Source organism: Physella acuta, unplaced genomic scaffold (genome assembly GCF_028476545.2).
Source record: "Physella acuta isolate Inbredline_101_S28 unplaced genomic scaffold, ASM2847654v3 ptg000769l, whole genome shotgun sequence".
Taxonomy (NCBI): Eukaryota; Metazoa; Mollusca; class Gastropoda; family Physidae; genus Physella; species Physella acuta.
Window position 1 is genome coordinate 157,781 of NW_026732287.1, and position 22,219 is coordinate 179,999.

General features: G+C 33.6%; 1 protein-coding gene across 2 annotated transcripts; it reads left to right on the forward strand.

Moving 5' to 3' along the window:
• Positions 1-305: 305 nt before the first annotated feature.
• On the forward strand, positions 306-22,107 carry LOC131950503 (serine/threonine-protein kinase 31). Of its 2 annotated transcripts, XM_059312696.1 has the most exons (31): positions 306-427; positions 5,726-5,808; positions 5,979-6,086; positions 6,278-6,375; positions 6,522-6,571; positions 6,883-7,035; positions 9,256-9,330; positions 11,129-11,278; positions 12,663-12,886; positions 13,099-13,281; positions 13,610-13,712; positions 13,945-14,007; positions 14,096-14,139; positions 15,887-16,052; positions 16,275-16,397; positions 16,513-16,617; positions 16,746-16,835; positions 16,951-17,061; positions 17,311-17,559; positions 17,723-17,818; positions 17,918-17,998; positions 18,390-18,509; positions 18,600-18,716; positions 19,081-19,164; positions 19,350-19,499; positions 19,594-19,728; positions 20,083-20,151; positions 20,255-20,388; positions 20,483-20,594; positions 20,685-21,011; positions 21,969-22,107. In XM_059312696.1, the coding sequence occupies exons 1-31, from the start codon at positions 341-343 to the stop codon at positions 22,104-22,106; spliced, it is 3,828 nt and encodes a 1,275-aa protein (XP_059168679.1). In that variant the 5' UTR covers positions 306-340; the 3' UTR covers position 22,107. The 2 variants fall into 2 exon arrangements, with proteins under 2 accessions (XP_059168679.1, XP_059168680.1); XM_059312697.1 differs by lacking the exon at positions 13,099-13,281.
• Positions 22,108-22,219: the final 112 nt, after the last annotated feature.

The window sequence follows — 22,219 nt, forward strand, 5'->3', positions numbered from 1 at the left end:
TATATATATATATATATACTTTTTAGGGGGGTGACACCTTGAGGTGCCGCACCTGGTGACACCCGACCTAGCGACGCCACTGTATACACATTGTATTGTCATCCCAAAATAGTCAAAATAGAGCTAACTAAAATTGTTTTAGGCTCATTTGCATATGATAGATCTAAAATATAAAAAAAGCATGTTAGAACACTCAATTTAATTTAAAATGGTAATATAAAAAGTAATTTCAATGGAATTTGTGTCATCTTACAAAGAATTTTTGCGGCCTTTTAGCCAATTTTTTTTTCTGGCAACTTTTTACAGTTGAGATTGGACAACCCTGTTGACGATTACCACGATGTCGTCTGGATTACAAACAAGAAAAAATCAAATACCAACAACATATGATGTTTTTGTTGGTAACCTTCCAGCTGATGCTGATCATGCAAGTGCAACTAGATCTATTTTGGATTTGATAACGAATTTTATAATTATTTATTTAAAAAGTCTAGAATTAAGACCTCCAGAAAAAGACCCACTCTCTCGCTCTGTCAGTGTATTTGTACTGAAACAAGAGACTGATGACTCACTGAACTCTTGTCACTCAAAACTGAAAACTTGAAAATCTTGATCTCTTGATCTAGAATTGTAGAAATCTAGATCTAGTCTGTGAGAAACATGTAGAATGTAGATCTAGAGTAAAGTTCCACGCGCGGTTAAAACACCGGTGCGGTCATCGCCTGTTTATCGCTTCGTACAATATTTGTTTTGATGTTTTATACGAAACTACCGATATCTGCTGTAAACCTGTCCATTTCTAAATATATCCAGGTCAAATTCTTTTGTTTTTCTCCTTCTGGAAGTCGAGTTTTTAAATTTTAAAGTTTCGAGGTATGACGTCGAAGGCGATTCTAGTTCCCCGTATGAAAAACACTAGAGGAGTTTACACTTTTCGGACACACATAGCGAAAAAACGCAACGTAAAAATTCCATGCGGTCTCATTCAGTAACCGCTTAACATAGAAAACAAAAAAAAGTATCATATCTATCCGCAACCATTCTACTTTAATAATGTGTGTGTCATTTTGTATTCATACGCATAGAACTTAAGCTATTCTTGTTATAGTGACTGGGGGGTCTTAACGTGTGTTCGAACACATGTAATACCGTTTTACATGTGTTCGGACACCTTTACCCGTCATCGGACATAGCACTTTTTGTTCATTTAGAATAATTTAAAGTCAATTTAATGAATAAAAACATGTATTATATGCATTTATATTGTGTTATTGATTGTTTGTGAGGTAATTTTAATAGTATAAAACCTTTTTCCCACACTCCCAAAGTTCATCCCATTCAGCCATTGCGGCTCGCGCAGTACGCTGCTAAGCCAGGCAGGTCACATGATTCCCCCTCCTCTTTCGCATTCGACTGCCTTCTTGACCTTATTTTGACCCTTTCCCTTCAATAACCAGCCCCTTTTATGCTCTAAATTCTTATTTAATAATATTTTTGTGTTGCTGTCCGATCCCATGTAAGGCCAAATAAGTTAGCGAACACCCCTTTTTTATTGTTCAAGCACAAAAAAACCCATTAACCTTGACATTTACGATGTTCCATACATATATAGAAGCTATTTATAGTGTAACCTTTTAGCTAAGCATTGATTGGTTCAAGTTTTGCCCCTAAGTCCAACCCTAGGTCACTTCATCCGGCTGGTGTAAAAATAGAAATGTGCGTACCATGCAACGTTAAAAAATTTCTAAAAATAATTCTTGAGAAAGGAAACGGAAGTACTTGACACGGAAGTGTACATAAATGAACAGTTTACGTGCAGGCGCCGTGGTTTCGCGTGAGACATGCTAATTAAAGTTTCTATGAGCCAAAAACCGACGAAGTGTTCGCTCCTACGTAATTTTTGGTGTGTGTCCGAAAAGTGTAAACTCCTCTAGGTCCCGGATGAGATGAATAAACCAACCAATCAAAGCTTTTTATAACTAGGTTAACTATAAATAGCTTCTACAATATGTGCGGGACACTGTACATACGATAGATTAGGCTAATAAAGCAACCTGATAGGTGAATAGGGGTGGCCGCAGCTTGGGTGTCGATTTGGGTGGTTTCACCGCCCTGCGTAACCAACGACTTGAGCTAGACTAGCCTAGTTCTAGATGCTCTACATTTCAAGCTAAGCCTAGAATCTGTATAATTTCTATTTTTTTCTGCTGTTTTAAATTATTTCGATCATCTACTTCTTCTAAATCTAGTTTGTGTCTCTACATACAAGCATATCTAAGCAAATGTTACGTTATGTCTTGTCAGTGGTTGTTACGTCCCTTTGTTATGATTATTATAGTTGCGTCCCTTGAGTCATCACTGGGTCAACTTTTAATGTCGTTAATTAATTTTATTAACATGTTTTTAATTTGGTTTTGAAATCTATTAATTAATAATACAATCAACAACACGTTTAAAAGTGTAAAATATTTATTTTATTTATTAAACTAGGATTAAAACGTATAAAACACGATTGTTACGCAAGCCGGTTCAGATGGCCGCAGGGAAAAAAAAAAGAGGGGAAAAAAATATCGCAAGTAGCACGTCACTAAAACATGAATATCTCAAATTCAATGCGTAGGAATATAAAATGATTGATACATATTAAGAGTAGAAAGGCAGAGGAATAATATAGTACTTTGGGTTTGTTTCTGTGTTAAACGGTTACAAAATAGCGCCCGATGAAAGTCGATGAAAGTCGGGAGTTCGCTATGTGTGACCGCGCGTGGAACTTAACTCTAGACAGACTACAATAATGAACTCAGGCTAGCTACTGAACTGTAGATCTAAGATCTGACTGAATCATGAATGTCCAGGTCCCAACTTTGAGGCATTGACAAACAAAACAGTACACTACCATGTAGGGAGGCTCACTAACTTAAAAGCGTCCTTGGTTGCTAACCAGAACATGGCGTAAGGATCGGACCATGACTTCCGGCGAGTTTTTCGACTTAGTTCCAGAGACCTTCTTAGAATTACTTTTAAAAATGTTTATCACGAGTAAAATGGCGGGTTTTCACGTTATAAAAACATGCTATAGGTGGCAAGGCTAAATATGCCAGAAAAGCATTTTCAGAAATTGCTTTGGGGAATGTAGGCTAAATTTAAAGTCGGTGTCATTCAAAATAATATAACTTTTTAAATATAGATCTCCCTATCACAAAATTGATTTCCCTAGTAAAGCATTATTAGTTTTATCATTCTATGAAAAAATAAATCAAATATCTTCAACCCTTTTTTTAATAAGAGTGGCCAAAAAATGACAACCAAATTTTTTTTTATTTTTTTGACCACGTGACCGCTATTTGATGATCACTAGTGGGGAACTCTGGGTACATGGCCACTTAAAAAGTCTAACCGCATTTGTGGTTCTCTTTAGCTTCAAGTGCCTTCAGGGGTAAGAAGAGTTGTCATGGAGAGATGTGTTGTCCATGGCAGTGAGTGTCAATAAATATTAAATTAAGTAATTTAGTTTAAAACGAACTAAAAACTTCAAAATTAGTCCCTAATGGATTAAATATGGATGTCTATCATTCAGTAGTCATGTTTAATTTGAAATTTGGGTAAATTCTAGATTTAGTAAGAAAAGCTACACCATGGAAAGGTGTGGTTGTGTCCCAAAGCTCCACGGGGTGTCCATAGGAATGATGATGATAATGAAACCACATTACCTAGCTAGTTAGTAGTTATATATGAGGGTACAAGGGAAACAAGTGACAGTGGTTGTGTTGTGAATAATTTGAGCTAGAGAAAGGTGTGTAGTTGACACTTGAAGGTTGGAAAGTGGAAGTTGATGTTTGTGGAGGATGAGAAAGCAATAAGATTAAACCATCTTGTATTCCCTAACTGCATAGAGTTTTTTTGGTGTGTTCATATAGGCCTATACCTTGTCACGCAAGATTCCTGGCACCCTCACTGCCTATTCAATCATTGTGCCTGGGAGATAAGGCTCGATTTAGCTAGGGAGGGGGGGGGAGGGAGTGAGAGAGATGGACAGTCTTGGAGAGTCCAAACTGATTAAGTTGTTTAAGGGGGCTGAAATAATTTATTTATGGCCACAAAAATTGAGAAAAAGTGTTCCTGAAATTGGCTTGCCAGTTACTAGATCTAGTAGACCTAATTTGTTGGTTTGATTTTTTTTCTGTGGTTTCCTGTTTGTTTTATCACAATTTTTTTTAATGAATGAATCAAATAATTTTAAATCTATTGTAGGCCTATAGTTTAATATGCATTGTTAGTTTAACATGCAAATAGAATTTCAAATAGCCAAATTGTTTTAAATTGTTTAGTCAGTTTAGGATACAAAAGTATCAATCTAAAAATATAGTTTTACCACAGTTAAGACCAATCAAAGGGGATGTAACCTCTAATAAGGCTAGCTACAGGCTACAGACTTTTTAGTAGGGTATATACTTTATTTTAAATTAAGATATAGGTCTAATAATGACACTAGAATTTTTTATCTGTTAAACCTTAAGTCTTCTCATTTCACAAAAAAATTGTTTTTAAAATTTTTACAAGGTAGAATAAATAAATTACATTTACAAAGTTAGGCCAACAGAAACTCTGCTAGCAGAATAGAAGAAAGGTATAAAAATATCCTAAGAGCTGGAACTTATCACAGTGTGAGAAATGTTGAATCATCTATAATGATAATCATCAATTGTACCAAGCAATGTTTTTAAACAGAATTCTTAACAGCAGGATTTAGAAAAGGATGATTATGTGTTGATGAAATAGTAATACTCTGAATCATCATTGAATAATAAGTTGAATGGCAAGAAAAGGATGATCATCAGAGATTATTTCAATATGTTGAATGGCAATCTCCCCTCTTGTCACATTAGTATTAAAAAAAAGCATTTGACAGAAACTATACTGTTAGTGATCATGATGAGATACTATGGACTATGGAGTAAGAAATGTCTAAAACCTTTCTTTCCCACAGACTCTTACTTACATAGGAGAAAGTCACAGCTTTCTGCAAGACAAGAAAAAGAGAGGGGCTTAAAAAAAACCAACAGAAACACATCAGTATTAAAATTGAACCACAACCAAGATAGTGACCTAAAATTCAGAAGCAAAACACAGAGTAAACTTAGCTTGACATGCGCTGGTTCCCGGTTCCATCAAAACTAAGAAATTAGAATTTTTAAATCATATTCACTTTATAGATCCAAGACATGGAGAAGAGAAGCAACAACAAAAAGAATTACCATCTTTCATCATTGGGTGGTATAACAAAATAGAAAACACAAAACTGTAGATGTGGAAAAATAACAGTAGAAATGCAACTCCTAGAAAGAGAATGGAGATTGTTTGGATATTAGATAGGATACCATCTGAAGAACCAGACATGCTTTTAGTTGAGAAAACAGGCAAGAGACCATAAATGTGGCAAGTTTTGACAGTGGCCTTATAAAAAAAAAACAGTAGAATATTCAAAATATAAACAAAATCACACCGTCTTTTAAGAAGCTTAAGTTAGTCAAAGATAGAAAATGCAATTTGCGATACAGTACCTAATAGAGATAAGTTAGTTTACTATACAGTCTCTAGGCTTAGGCTGTACTAAGCGGGTTGAGCCTCATTCATTAACAGCTCCTGTCATTTGGACTACATACAAAGTATTTAACAATTCTGCATCCATTTGTTTTAATTTGTAAATACTTTGTTTTTATTTCAGAAAAAAGTTGGTAAAGTATTTTCCAAATTTGGGGAAGTACATAATATATGGATCAACAACTCTTCAGATGGAAACAAGTTTGGGTAAGTTGAGACAATGTAGAAATCGGACCTAAATTTTGCAAATATATGTCCTATATAAACATGCACACATACATGCATACTTGTTTAATAGTTGTTTTGTATGTAGAGTCTGTAAGGTATTAATGAAACATTTCAACTTTATTTTTTACCATTATGTTTTACTATTTCAGCATAATCAAGTTTTATTGTGAAGAAGATTGTTTAAAAGCTATAGAGGAGACCAATGGAATGGTTTTTGAAAATGGAAACAAAATACTTGTCAAAAAGGCAGTTAAACGGTTTGTTGCCTTATGTGTTTATGATAAAATATTTTTTTGCTGACTATCATCCTACCAGCATTCATTGAATTGTTTTACCAGCATTTCTTTCAAATTGCAAATTACTAAACATGTAGTTGCTGGTCATTATTACTTGGAGCAATTTCAATGCATTATGTAAATTTTGCAAAAATTATGGACTCTAATTTCAGGGGAATGCCTGTGAAAAAAGATGGAGACATGGAAGACAAGTGTGAGAAGGAAGACAACAAACAAACAATGTTTATGAAGCAAAGAAACCCAGATATTGGTTAGTTTTCAGCTTAACATCTATATTTTAGTAGTTGTTTGATTATTTGTAATGTTTCTTACTTAATAGCTTGATAATAAAAGGATATGTAGGCCTTTGTAAAGAAATGTATTCATATAACAACTAAAGTAAAATATTTGTACCAGTTCCAACCTTTGAGGCAGTACCTGTTCAACAAAACCGAAGGGATATGGAAGTAAGTTTTTTTTTTAATTTGCTACATCTGTTATAAAAATTATTGTCATAGATATTATTGTCAATGGTAATTATTCTTATTATTAGTCTTAAATACTTAGTGTCAGTGGGTTTACATTTTATTTTTTGTATAATCCATGTTTTTGAGAATTCATATAAATATAAACATGGAAGTTTAACTTACCCTGGTTTAAATAGCATACTGCATTTTTTCGTTAAACATTTTTGAATGGTAGCAATAGTAACAAAAATGTTTGCAACTCAAAAATGTTAAAAATCAGAATGTAAATAGATCTGCCTTTAATCTATCAGAGAGTTTTAATCACCCACATTGAAACACCAGTAATGATGTGGGGACAGAAAGTTTCCCAAGACAATATCACTGAACTGAATGGTATTGTAAAACAACTAGCAATCATTTGTCCAGAAGCTCCTAAACTGATGGGGAAACCAGAAACAGACAAAGTAAGTCATTTTTTGTTTTTTCAAAATAGAAAAATTAACTGTTGGCACAGCCATAGTCTTATTGAAAAATATGATTCAAGATAATTGTTTTTGTTAGCAATAGTTTGATTTCAGAATTTCAGTCTTGCTACTGTTTTTTAAAAATCTGATTGCTTATAGTAATTTTTAAAAGTCAATTCTCGTTGCTGTCCAAACTAAATTTTTGATAGCTTCATAATTGGCTAACAAACTTCATATGTTTAAATTTTTTATACAATTTTATAATCTACTTTGCTGCATTCGATAATCACATTTTCTAAAGATTTTGTTGTTGTAAGCTTTCTTTAATTATGTTACAAGGGTTCAAAGTTTATTAAACATTTGTAGGTTTCTTTCAATTTTCCATGGTTAAAAACAGTTAATTTTGAAAAGATCAATAATACAGTTGTCCCTATTTTTATTAATTAAGAGCATTTTTATATAATCTGACATAATACACGTTACTTTTAAAAATTATTAATAAAACATAACTTGAAATATTCTAAATTTTTGTAAATGACTTGTTGCTTATTATTTTTTTCTCCCACATATTTTAATGAATTTGTTAGTGCTTATCTACAAAAACTACTGTAAAATTAACATTTAGCACTTTTTGCCTCCCATGTCATTTCTTGTGTAGCTGCACTTACAGCACCATTGTTAATTCACTACATAATTTTAGAATGATTACAACTGGCAACATAAATTTTAAAGAATTCACTATCATTTTGTGTATTCTTTGCTGAAGTTGCAGAAAGTAATACTGTCAATTCTCGTTGCAGTTAGGACACCATTCTTAATGGCTTCATAATTGGCAAACATTTCTTAATTATCTTTAACAAATGTTCAGTGTATAATTTTAGAATGATTACAACTGGCAACATAAATTTTAAAGAATTCACTATCATTTTGTGTATTCTTAGCTGAAGTTGCTGAAAGTAATACTGTCAATTCTCGTTGCAGTTAGGACACCATTCTTAATGGCTTCATAATTGGCAAACATTTCTTAATTATCTTTAACAAATGTTCAGTGTGTAATTTTAGAATGATTACAACTGGCAACTTGAATCTTAAAGAATTCACTATCATTTTGTGTATTCTTAGCTCAAGTTGCTGAAAGTAATACTGTCAATTCTCGTTGCAGTTAGGACACCATTCTTAATGGCTTCATAATTGGCAAACATTTCTTAATTATCTTTAACAAATGTTCAGTGTATAATTTTAGAATGATTACAACTGGCAACATAAATTTTAAAGAATTCACTATCATTTTGTGTATTCTTAGCTGAAGTTGCTGAAAGTAATACTGTCAATTCTCGTTGCAGTTAGGACACCATTCTTAATGGCTTCATAATTGGCAAACATTTCTTAATTATCTTTAACAAATGTTCAGTGTATAATTTTAGAATGATTACAACTGGCAACATAAATTTTAAAGAATTCACTATCATTTTGTGTATTCTTAGCTGAAGTTGCTGAAAGTAATACTGTCAATTCTCGTTGCAGTTAGGACACCATTCTTAATGGCTTCATAATTGGCAAACATTTCTTAATTATCTTTAACAAATGTTCAGTGTGTAATTTTAGAATGATTACAAGTGGCAACTTGAATCTTAAAGAATTCACTATCATTTTGTGTATTCTTAGCTCAAGTTGCTGAAAGTAATACTGTCAGTTCTCGTTGCAATTAGGACACCATTCTTAATGGCTTCATAATAATTATTGGCAAACATTTCTTAATTATCTTTAACAAATGTTCAATGTGTAATTTTAGAATGATTACAACTGGCAACATAAGTTTTAAAGAATTCACTATCATTTTGTGTATTCTTAGCTGAAGTTGCAGAAAGTAATACTGTCAATTCTCGTTGCAGTTAGGACACCATTCTTAATGGCTTCATAATTGGCAAACATTTCTTAATTATCTTTAACAAATGTTCAGTGTATAATTATAGAATGATTACAACTGGCAACTTGAATCTTAAAGAATTCACTATCATTTTGTGTGTTCTTAGCTCATGTTGCAGAAAGTAATACTGTCAATTCTTGTTGCAGTTAGGACACCATTCTTAATGGCTTCATAATTGGCAAACATTTCTTAATTATCTTTAACAAAAAACTTTTAGTATGTAAATCTTGAAGGATTTGATTTTCTCTTTATTTTTAATGTCAGTATTTAGTTTGAGTTAATATATTTTTCAGATATACGGTGCTAAGTTTTCTGAAGATCAGTGCTGGTATCGGTGCATTGTACGATACATCTACAGCATAGACAGGGTTTGTACAGTTTTTAAAAAAATCTACTACTGTCCGAAGAGCCTGGTACGTCGGACTCCCAAGGCCCCTACATGATAGCGAGCCAGGAGATTTGTCCGCACTAGACGGGCGAATCTCCGTCGCTTGCTCTAAATAGCGTGGGGGAGGAGAGGTGCAAGACTGCCGGGAACCAAGAAGGGTTTTGCTCTCGACCCTAACCAGATGTCTTGACTTTAAGCTGCGGCCTTCACGTGGCTTCGGATGTGTGCCACTAGTCGGACCAAGCTCATGACCCCCCTAGTGGGTGCGGGATGGCTAGTGGTAGCCAACAGCAGCTAGAGGTTTTTGATCTGGCCGAGTAGAACTGCTGTATGCGTTCGGCTCTTCCGAAGAGCCTGGTACGTCGGACTCCCAAGTCCCCCACATAATAGCGTGGGGGAGGAGAGGTGCAAGACTGCCGGGAACCAAAAGAGTCAGATATTTTGACTTTAAGCTGCGGCCTTAACGGGGCTTCGGAATAATGCCACTGGTCCGACCAAACTCATGTCCCCCCTAGTGGGTGCGGAATGGCCGGTAGCAGATAACAGCAGCTAGAGGGTTTTGATCTGGCGGAATGCCCCCCACGATCAAGCTGGGTACCAGGCGGTGGGACGACGTCCCACGTCTGGTGGGTGGGGAAGGAAAGCCCGGTGAGAGCCCACGGAAGTAGCGACCGAGGTGTGGGGAACTCTTGTGGTCGGAGTTTGCTACACTGAGGCCTGCCTGGCTGATGGAAGTCAACCTTCTGAGCCGGTTTCCGTATAAGAAGAAGAAGAAGAAAATCTACTACTACTATTCATCAGTGTTTAAAATTATTTTTGTATAGGATCTATTTTATACAGTTCTGTATTTAGCAACTACAATATAGTTGTATTTAAGGAAAAGTCCAGCTATTAAAATTGTTTCATATTTTAATCAAAGAAAATAGTTAATCACTAGATTTAAAAGCACCTAAAAATATGAGGCCATTTTTTACTGCATTCTCTTTACTAAAAAAGTCTGACTGTTTGGAACGAAAGCAAGATGTTTTATTCATCTATATATATAATTCTCCCTACCTCCCCACCCCTACATGGTTTTAGTGAGCTGTGTTCACTCTAAATGTTTACAAGCAGAGCCAACGATTTTAAACGTAGGGGGGGGGGAGGGGGAGGGAAGGAAGGGGGGGGGGTTATGGTCCTTAACGAGCTACTTATAGTGTTTTAAAGAAATATTTTCAGTGTCAGCGTTGGTACTGTCGAATTCACAAATTATGAATTATTGAAAATTAGAAACAACTAAATAGCGGCGTATGTTATGCCGCGGGCCGGCTCGTATTTTTATAAATCAATGTTCTAATTCACAATTTGCTACAATTAATAAACAAGCAATGCAATCATTTCATTATAAATATTAAATATTTGTATCCATTTCTCTAGAGGGTCTGTACTTTAGATCATGTACCATTTACTTTACTGAATTGCTATAAAATTGTTTTAATTAAGGATACAAAGCAGACAACTTTATTTCTTACTATGCTATTTACAGGTGGGACAGCGTGGCCTCTATATTGCCAACCTGAAAGTCTCTAGTTCGAATCTGGGTTTAAGAACATTCCTGGGTCCACCCAGCTCTGATGGGTACCTAACTCACGTTAGGGAAAGTAAAGATGGCTGGGCATAGTGCTGACCACATTATCCCTTCATATGCAGAGGTCAAGAAACATGAACTCTACTTCATTAGCCCAATGGATTGCAAGGTCTAAAGAGGAATCTTTACTTTTAATTTATGCTATTTACAGGTTAAGGTTCAGTATGTTGATTTTGGCAACACAGAAGAACTAGATCCATCCACTTTGGTAGAGTTACCCAAATCTTTGACTGCTCCACCGTCATGTGCTGTCAAATATATGCTACACTCACTTTGGTGCAACAGCAACCAAGATGCCATGGTAAATTATTTGCTTTCTATATATTGTCAGTAGAAAATAACTATGTTACCACAATAGAATAGAATATAATGCCTTAGGTCCCTCCATTAGCTGAATTGTTCTGCAAAATAAGATAAAATCTTACATTGTTCCAACTGTACACATCCTATTTTGTTGTGGTAGCTAAAAAATATAAAAAATGTTACAGAAAGTTGTGCTGCAAAATGCAAAGACAGGAAAATCTGATTTTCTTGAGGCATTAATTTCTTAGGATTAGCCTATTCTGAGTTTTTATTTATAAAAGAAAGAATTTAAACATTCTATTTGTTACATTTATTATAATAAAATATGAACCAAAGTATGATTTAAATCATGTTCATAGTTAAGGAGTATTTGTAGTACATAGCAAGTTAGAAACAAACTAAGCAAGCTGAAGTATCAGCAGAAAATGATTTTTAGCGCAATTTCCATTCTGGAGAATTGCGTTTATTAACCGTCATTTCTGGATGGATGGATGTGTGTTCGCAGCTTTAAGTTGTATCTCCTCCTCAACGAAGAAATATCGAGGACTAGTTCCAAAAGCAATTATGTTAAGCAAGTTACGAGGATGATAGTGGGCCAAAAAAAATCCGGAATTCCTTCCTGGATTTCCCAGAAAAGCCAAAAAACCTAAAAAAAAATGCAGTTTTTTGCCCATATCTCGGCAACCAGACCACTTAGCGACTTGAAACATTTTCCAATAGATTCCTGCCATAATTTAGAACAATATTGCCGAAGAAAGTTTTCAAAAATATCCTTTCGTTCGGTCACAAAAATTTTTTTAAACTTACATTATACATAATACACTACAGTACTATATAGCAATATAGTTATATGACTAAAAACCATTGCGCGCCTACTGAACGTGATGGCGCAGCCATGGAACGTGATGACGCATCTATTAAACGTGATGACGATTTAAAATTGTTATGGATAACATAAGGAAATTGCGCTTAAATTGTCACTAGACTTTTTAATTAACTTGTTTTACTTTTACTAAATCAAGAAATATTTTGAATCTCATTTTTTAGGCCTACATTTTTAAAAATAATGCTGAGAGCTACTACCTATATTGTAATTTATACTATACATAAACTCCTATATCCAGTGTATTTTATATGTTTAGGTTGGTCTTATATGTTCTTTTTTAATGATTTATACTTATTTTTGCTATCAGCATGCATATATGATAGAAGTATCACACAAGCATTTAAAGGCTTATTACCAATAGAAAATAATGATCAACATAGAATTCATTGTCATATTTTATTCAGATTTTTATGAAACTTGGATATTTTCATGTTATAAACTTTTAATGTTCAAGTAAAATCTTAGTTTCCAACTTGTATTTTCTTAAAATAACTAGGCATTAAAGTTCTTACGAGAATTAGTGGAAGGCAAAGAAGTTGATGTCTGTACAACAGCTCGTTTATCAGATCAAATGGGCTTCTTTGCTGAAATGTACTGCAATGGTGTTAGTGTCAATGAGAAAATGTTGGAAAATGGGTATGCCTTTAAGAAGCCTGGGCTTGATCAGAGAGGGGTAAAGCCTCGAGTGCAGGGACCAACTGGAGATGGCACTGTAAATAAGTAGGTCTACTTATTTATTTGTTCAGCATACAGGTCTACCTCATGTAGCCACAACATATTACTCAAAATGTAAACTGATATATGCCAAGTTAATTAAAATATTAACTAACTTGCAAGTACAATTCAAGAAATGTCGATAACTCTTTGTTTACATTTATTTAAACTTCACTTTAAGTGTTTAAGTAATTATTTTGAATAATTTTTTGGAACAGCCGGTTGTCTTATAAGCACATGTATTCCAATATATTGGAAGTACAACCAGAAGTCTACAAGTTATGTCCCATTGTAGTGCTAAATGATAGTGGCAGTCAACCAGAGTCTACCACTAAACCTTTAGATGATTTCAAGAAAATATTTAGCTCAAAACACTCTAACAGTGGTCGTAAATCAAATAGGTGAAATACCACTAACAATGTTTTACATTGACTAATTGGGTTCATTTTGTTCTTTTTACATTCTTTTTACATTTATTGAAAGCATCTGAATAATTTTTTTTTAAATTGTTTCCTTTGTATTTTTTTCTTTGTATTTTTTAATTCATTTTACTTACATGTTTGCATGGTTAATACATTATTAAGATTGTCAAAGTTGCTAAAAAATATTTAAAAAGGCAATCTGTTTTATGAGTAAATTTGATTTCAAAATTTAAAACAGTTATGTTCTTGACACCATGTTTAATTTTTTTCATTTATTGATACAATTTTTTTTTTCAACCTTATTTAGTGTCAATCTGGGCATGAAAGGTACACTGCCAAATGTACGTGATGGTCCTCGAAAGTTTGAGTCTGACAAAGATGAAATAAGTAATTTGCGCTGGAAACTAAAGGTAGTTTTAGCTTACATTCTGCTTGCAACATTTTACATTCAAGAGACCGAATATTTCATTTTCTTTTAAAAATTGTTTAGATTGTCTGCTAGAATTATCTAACAAATATGTAGATTAAAGTATTTAAAATAAAGTGATGAAAGTGTCTTTTACAGGTCCATTACCTAATATTTTAAGTTAGATTTAAGAGATGTGATTTCATAGATGATCATTGAACTCTTTTTCTCTACAGAATCTCCAAACAGAATACACAAGTTTATCTAATAAAGCTCAGGAAAATGATTTATCCTCCCAGGTTTGATACATTTTATTAGGAATATCTTATACCTATGTGTAGCTTGATTTCAATATCTTAACTTTGTATTGCTTTCAAAATATTATAGATAAAGAATCTCCAGGCGCTTTCAAGTTTAGTAAGAAAATTACGGTAAGTGTGGGTCTTTCATAAATTATTTATCATTACAACCTTTTTCTTTCAAGGTGGCATTTCAGTAAATATTATCGAAGTTGTATACAGAAATGACCAACTACATTGCATTAAAGACACTTCCTTAGAGTTTCATAATTGGTATACAAGTTTAAGCAGAAGGTTACATTATTTAAACATAGAACAAAATAATTGTATAAATAAAGTTGACAAATGAAAGCCACATAGTATTAATTGAGTTTCTGGTTGTGAGATAGACTAATGGTGCTTTATGATGATAAACATTAAAAGTTCAGTAAACAATAGCTTAAGTATTAGCCTATCAGCCTCAAAATATATGCATTGCTCTGCTAAAAACACTGATATCACAAAATATTAAAAATAACTAGATATTTTACATACATTACCTAAATAAACTTCCTAAAATTGCAAAAGAAATAGTAGTCTGAAAACATACTAGTCATATAAGGCAAATATTTTGTACAATCTTATACTGTATATTAGTGTTGTGCTCGTTTAAAAATAAAAAAGCATAATGTGTCTTAACTCTTAACAGTCATATGCATTGAAAATTTATGTGGTAGGCCTTATTGTCTGATGTATCAAAACTATTTTTTTGCAATAGTTCTTGCTCATAAAGATATTTTCAAAGACGTATCACTAGCAGTAAATTTTCTGCTTTTTCTGTTTAAAGGTTGCAATTTTTATTTTCACCTAATCAGGGCTTTTCAGTTGATTGGGCTTTGTTAATAATGTAATTAATACAGTGATATAAATGAAGGCTTTGTTAATAATGTTATTAATAATAAATGAAACAAAGCAGTTCTAGTGACCATGTTTTTTTCTTTTTTTATTAAAATAATAGCATCAGTGTTAGGTTGTTGTTTTTTTTTTTTGTTTTTCTAGGTTTATGTTATTTTTACTTGTAAATTAGTACACTATTTTTTCTTAGACATAATAAATGGTATATTGCTTTTTATTATGATTTAAGTGTGTATATTTCAGAAACCAAAAGCAGCTAGGTTTAATAGGTTAAGCATGTTCAGTGGAACATCAATATATTTGATTAGTTTGTACTTCAAAGTAATTTTTCCAGTTGAAATGTCAGAAATCCACCTGTTTTTTTAAACGTTTATTTTAATAAGAAAACATTTGTAAATGACAAAGAACTTTAAGTCAAGAGTTTGGACAGCCATATAGATGAGACACATTCATTAATTGGGGAAAGTAACTCATCTAGGAGAGAAAATTTAAAAAACCAGACCAATTGGTCTTAAGTGGATAAAGGTTATGAAAGAAAAATGGCTGAAATCAAAGTTAACCAATCATATGGCACATCACATGTTGGCATGCAATTAGGTTGGGGTAATTCCCTTCAATATTATAATTAATGAAGATGAACCTAAATGCTACTGTAAATTTTTTTGTTACTTGTGCCTTTATTTTTGTAATGAATTTCTATTAACTTACTGTTATTTGCCTTTCCCCCTCACTCTTTCCTCTATAGGCCCTTTGCTCTTATCTCAAATTTTTCTTATATTTTATAACCAATTCGCTCTACTGTATTTAACTAAAAATATCTCATATGTTAATTGTTACGTTAGGGCACTTGTATAACAAGGTAACACTATATTATAATGACTAAAATTGCATCAGATATTCTATATGTGATAAATTTAAGTGAAGCAGTGTGGTTTACAACTTCCATTAGAAAAACAACTTAAGTTTAACTTAACTTTTGTTAAAGCAACCAGTTTCCTATGAACAAAGAAACCCCTCTGGATTGTGCTCTTGCTTTGATTCAAGCTCCTGGTAAAATAAAAATTCAAATGGTTCAGTCTCTGCCTGATGCACACAAGTCTATCAAAGTCTATAGGAATGCCCAGGATGAGATAATCAAGTGTTCTGATCCTGTAAGTACATATATCCAGGAGTTTTTATTGTAATCAAGAAATTAAATGAAGCAATTTAAAGACAGACTTCATATTTTATTGCTAAAAAAAAAACACACTGTGAATGGTTCTGTCTATGAATATTGCTATCATAAACAGTAAAATATTAAATTTGTATATCACTCACGTATGCACATTATTATATTCTAGTCCATTTTACATAGTTAAAAACAAATCTTTTAGGCTCTTCTTATAGAGAAAACAGTAGCTAGAGATTTGCTGAGAAAGGACCTGCATGACAAGCTGAGTCTGACTATTGGTGAAATCAGTAAAGTCTCACTAAAAGACAGGGGCAAACAAGTGCAGGTAATAATTTTCTCAATAATATGTTGCTTTCAAAGTGTCTGGACTGTGTAGTACCTAACTACTTCCCTATACTTGCACAGTATTTGATGATCATGTTGTTTCTTATGATTGACAGGATGTGGTATCTTCCCTAACAAAACACTATGACACGTTTACCAAATACACTATATCACAGCTGCCTCCTGTTGATAGATTGTTGCCTACTTTTGAAGAATGGAAGGTATCACATTTGAGTTTTACCTAATTTAAAAGTTTAATAAATCAACTTAATACATATTGTTACTTATTTTGAAAGATTTCTTTGTCAATATTTTTCTAATTCAATATTTAAAATACTTAATTTCATAGATGAAAAAGAAAAATGAAATTATTGGTGCCAGGCTAAATAGTGACAGTATAGAATGTTCAGTGAATTCTGTCTTGGACCAGTTGAAAAATGTAAGTATTATAAATATTTGTTAATATGCTGCTGATTTTTCATTACCTCTCTTCTAGGCTAGTCTATTTCTTTGAGCTATGGTGTTGATCCATGTTTTTTTAATCTCTCTTCTAGTCTATTTCTCTGAACCCTGATGTTGATGCAGAAGATTTGACTGAGGATCTGGATGCAACCCTGAAATATTATACCAAGGCCTTACAACAAGAAGTAGCTATAGCTGAGACTGTAAGCACATGTGTTTATTCTCTAATTTATTCTCTAATGAAAGTAAACTTAAAAGATAAGCTATTCAGTCAGAATTTTTGTTGGGTTTTTCTTACTTCTAACTTAGTTTGTGCGATACAAGCAAATACACTTTCACCTTAACTACCCATAGTTTATTTATAGCATAATATTTGCTGCTGTGATTCATATTTCTTATTATGTTATGTACTATGCAGGTCAACAAGTCTTGTACCTTGTTTTTCTAAACAGGAAAACAGTTGTGATGCTATTTTTCTTGCAACATTAGTTCAAACTCTCTTGAATGAACTAAAAGATGAAGCCAATGCTGTTGATCAACTGTATAAAGTTCTACATGAGTTCACCAAACTTAAAGAGGACATAGCACCATGGTTAGAAACCAAACCCTGTACTGAAGAACTCCAAGCTGTGCGACTTAAGTTGAAAAATCTTAAATCCAAGCTTCGTCATAAGCTAGCGGATAAAGTTGATGCTGAAGAGGTTGGTTAAACTTTATAGCAAAAATATTGTTGGATTTTTCATTAGGGCCTTCTTATATACATTTTAATATCCAGGTAGTTGAATATAGGTAGTGATATAAACCACTTTATACAATTATGCACAAAATATTGTAAATGTTTTAATGAACTGTCTGAAACTGTAGAATCATGATGCAAGTGAACTGGAGCAAGTGGCTAGAGATCTAGAAAATATAAGAAGTAACATTCATAAAGCTTTGAAAGAAGAAGACAGAATCATGGTAAATAATTTTATTCAATAAGCCAAATTAATTTTATGCTTGTGCCATTTTATTGTAGTGAACTATAGATGAATCATCCATCCCAATTGTTTATTGTAGGTTGGTCTCAGTGATCTAGCTAGAGCACATTTCCCTGAACTCATAAGTGCCGACTCTGATATTGGTTTCAGCACATATTTAGTAAGTATAAGAAAAATGCATCACTTCTCTCTCTCTGATGTGGATTCAGTCATAAGACTGGGCATTTTTAGCTCTATCTCTCATACACATATATTTTTTATTTGTCGCAGGTGTATATAAAATATTTATAAATTTACAATAACTATAATCAAACAGTTGCGCAATTAGTAAAGTAACTGACAAATTGTATCATAGTATTCAGACAAATCGTAAAATAGTATCAACAAGCAGTAAAGCCTGTTGGCATATAAAAGTTAACATACAAATGTTTAAATATGAAAAATCGTTGTACTTATCTCAAAACTGTATGCTTATAGACAGAAATGTTACTCAAGTATTTTCAACACTTTGAGTAAATGTTTAAAAAATTATTTTTTTTACTGTGTCCTAGACCTACAATGGATTGGTCAAATTGTCTCATTCTCCTGACCAATATAAACTGTCCAGTGTAGGCAACAGCTTGAGTGGGATGTTCATTTCACAACTGGATAATGAACCTGTCTTTATTAAGGTAAAGATTATATTTACCAGACCTTTATCTTTGTACTGGAATGAAATGTGTCAATTGTTTTTACCCAGGTCTATTGTTGTTTATTTTCAGGAATATTTTCTAGGTTCCAGCAAACTGGGGAAGGATGAAATTCTATCACAAATGGCACTCTACTCTAACGCTTCCTCTCCTTTTCTTGAACCTGTATATGCTGTGTTTTTTGACAAGGTCAGCATATTTTTTTTTTACAGTATCATACTTTGTTTATTCTTTCTTCTTCTACATTCTTAATTCTAGTATTGGAAGGTATTCCCTCCAACAATTATTACAAGTCAACTACGATTTCAGCCTGCTTTTGGATTTGCTTACATAACCTTTGTCCAACAAAGAACAAACTATAAGGCAACAGTTGTTTGATTTTGGAGTTGTCTCTCCTAGATGAGTGGCTGTCCCCAATTATTGAGCCTTATCTGCCTGGGGTTTATACTCAGGACTTTTCGGTTCAGCAACCATGAGCTTAACTGACCCAACTTCGTCGACCTCCCTAGATTATCCTCATTTCACCACATTAAAATGTGTCATATTTCCTTAGGATAGTCGGCATATGTATGTGGAAGTCAAGAAGAATGGAGAGCTTCTGTCAACACTAGTTGAATCTGGATCTCTCTCCAAGCAGGTTAAGACTTGATTACATTTCTGGTACTTAACCTTTAACATCTAATGCTAAAGATATGTAGCCATAAGAGGCTATCTTGTACTCTGGGATAATATACCTAACTGATTCATTGTTGAAAGCTCATCTGTCAGCCATTTAAATAGTTGGTTTCATCTGATCTCAGTTTCATGTACAAATCTTTTCAGCAATGTCAGTCAATTGTAAATAGCTTGTGTAAAGCACTTCAAGCATTGCATCTCTTCAATTTCGTGCATGGGCAAGTACAGCCTGAGTATGTTGTTGTAGATGAAGAGGGCACTGCTAAGTTACTTCCTCCAAATTTTACATTAACTGATGTAAGTGGCTAACATTGTTTTCTTGCTGTGATACCCTGGTTTAGAAAACTCCAAAAGTGTTCATTATAATCTGTCCATTGTGTCTTGGTTTTAGGATGATAGGTGCCACAGCAAATATAGCACCAGCAGTGGCATTGAATTAATGGCCCCAGAGATGAAGCAGAATAAAATGTCATTTGAACCAGCACATGTTGTTGATGTTTATTGCTTAGGTCTGCTTACTTTATGGGTGAGTCTACCATCTTAGTTGTTAGCTGCTTTTAAATGAGTTTAACCATGGCCAGTTTCTGCTTGTTTTTATATTTTCTACAAGGTATTCCTAATGGCGTGATTTGAAAATAGTGCCTAAAATTTGCTGCCATAATAAAAGTTTATATTTCAGACCCTAATAATGGTTTTTAAAACTTAATAAATTCATTGTATACACATTTTTTGCATTGTTTTTTCCCTAGAAATAAATAATACATGACAATATTCAGCTAGATTGAAAAATCAGTTCAAAGCTAGATCTAGATAGTTATTTTTTGTGACACTTATCACCTCATACCATATGGGCTTGATCAAAACACCTTTCTTATTGCAGATGCATTATCCCAATGTTTCATTTGTGGAAACCAGAGATGGGGGTGTAGATTTTTCGTTTGTTCCTCTGGTAAATAGATCTTTAATATTACAGGACACACACAAAAATTAATAAATGCTACCAGTTGCATTAGGTGTCATGACCCTCATTCTTACCTAATGTACTTTTCCAGGATTACAATCTAAATATATTTCTACAAAATGTTTTGAAAAGCAACCCACTACACAGACCAACTGCAGAGAACTGTTTAAGATCTGAATATCTCTGTCAGTCTATTGGCTCAGATACTCAGGGAGCAATATTTGGGTAAGTTGTGTCATTTTCTTAATCTTGTGTTTCTGTGAGCTTTTAGATTGTTTTTTTTTTTTTAAATTTATTTTTTTATGTTCCTGTTTACTAGAGAGAATTCTTTTGGACAAGATTCAGCATTAGGAAGGAATTCTGCTAGTCCGGCCTCTGTTTTGTCACAGAGTAGTAACGACTGTCCTGTTTTGTCAGAAAGTGGACCACAGGTAAGCGTAGGAAAAATGTAGTTTATACTGTAGCCACTATTAATAGTGTTGCTAGTGGTACTACCATGTGAATGTTTCCTTATTTTGCAGATAATGGTCAATACTAGAATACCCCCTCCTTCTATACCACTAGAGGGTCAAGGATTTACAGGTCAATCCAATCTAAATAACAGCTCTCAACTGGCACTTAATCTACAACAGCCAGCCCATTTCTCTCAGTCAGCTCACCAGAACCAAATGCACCTTCAGCAGCACCAGTACCAGCAATACCAACTGGAACATCTGCAGCATGTGCAGCAGCAACAATTCACTGAGCAGAACCCAGCCATAGACACGCCTGACTTAACTACTACTCATGATGCAGCAGATGGGAATGGAGTATTTGAAATTGGAACTTTTGATCCCAATGCATATGAGGTATGCTCATAAAAATAATAAAATGTCTAGTAGTAATTTGCTTTTGGACATTTGAGCTTTGTTGGTGGTTGTTTAGGATCTTTTAGGTTAAATTGTTCGCTATGGTTTTGTTTTTCAAATAAAAGTACAATGAAAGTTGTGTGCACCTCTGCTAGCAATAAAAGGAAAAAAGTGACAATGTGGAAGATTCACCTGCCTTCCAACCTCCTTAAAGCTGGACAGCAGACAAGATTTCTGTGCATGCAAAGTGGACTCGATGCCCTTTCTTAGCTTATTCTTCAGACATCAATTACTGTACTGTGTTGAGCAGTTGTAGATTCAATTCTAATTACCTGCATCTTTTGTGTATTATTTCATTCACTTTTTTTGTGATGGTTTTTCTCACATCACAAATAGGCTAAATAGTGACAATTTAGTACTATACATGCATTTGATTATTCAAAACCTGTGGTTATTTTGTTAAATTAATTAAACTAGTAATTCTGAACTTGAGCTAGTGTAATTACCAAATAACTGATGTGACAGTGTGGTTGATTCAGTAAAGCTTATGGTTACTAAACTGAAAAGTCTTGTGTTCGAACCACTGGCAGAAGAGGCTGGTTAGCTGGGGACAGCCCCTCTTCTAGGAGTGACACCTCCAAAATTAAACAACTGCTGCCTTGTAGTTAGTTCTTGGTTGGGCAAAGGCTATGGAAGCAAATCCAAAAAGAAAAGCAGGCTGAAATTTGGAGTCAATGGCCTAAGTAGCGCATAACCAGTTGACACGCGTATAATTGTGCTGGAGGGAATCCCAACACTAAAATTAAGAACACAATATTTTTGCGAAAGTCATTAACCTGATTAAGCAGCTTATTTTTAAGATCTGTTATGCTTAAAAAGGTGACTGGGAAAGTCAGCATTTGTAGTGAGGTACTTTTATGCAACATAGCCCACTTATAAATGTGGTCTTCACCACAGGTAGTGACAAGTCCCCAACCTCTAACTGCAGTCAGAACAGATGAAGAGAATTTGATAGCAACCGACCAATCAGACAAGGTAGAAATTGATGGAAATCTGGATGATGATGATCAGTGGGTTGAAGAAGATGAAAACTGATACAGGAACGCATTTTCTGCTGAGAAGTTTAATTTACTGATTTCTTTTAGGATTTCTGTTATGTACATATTTGAATGACTTGTTTATTGTGATTACATCATTTTTAATACACA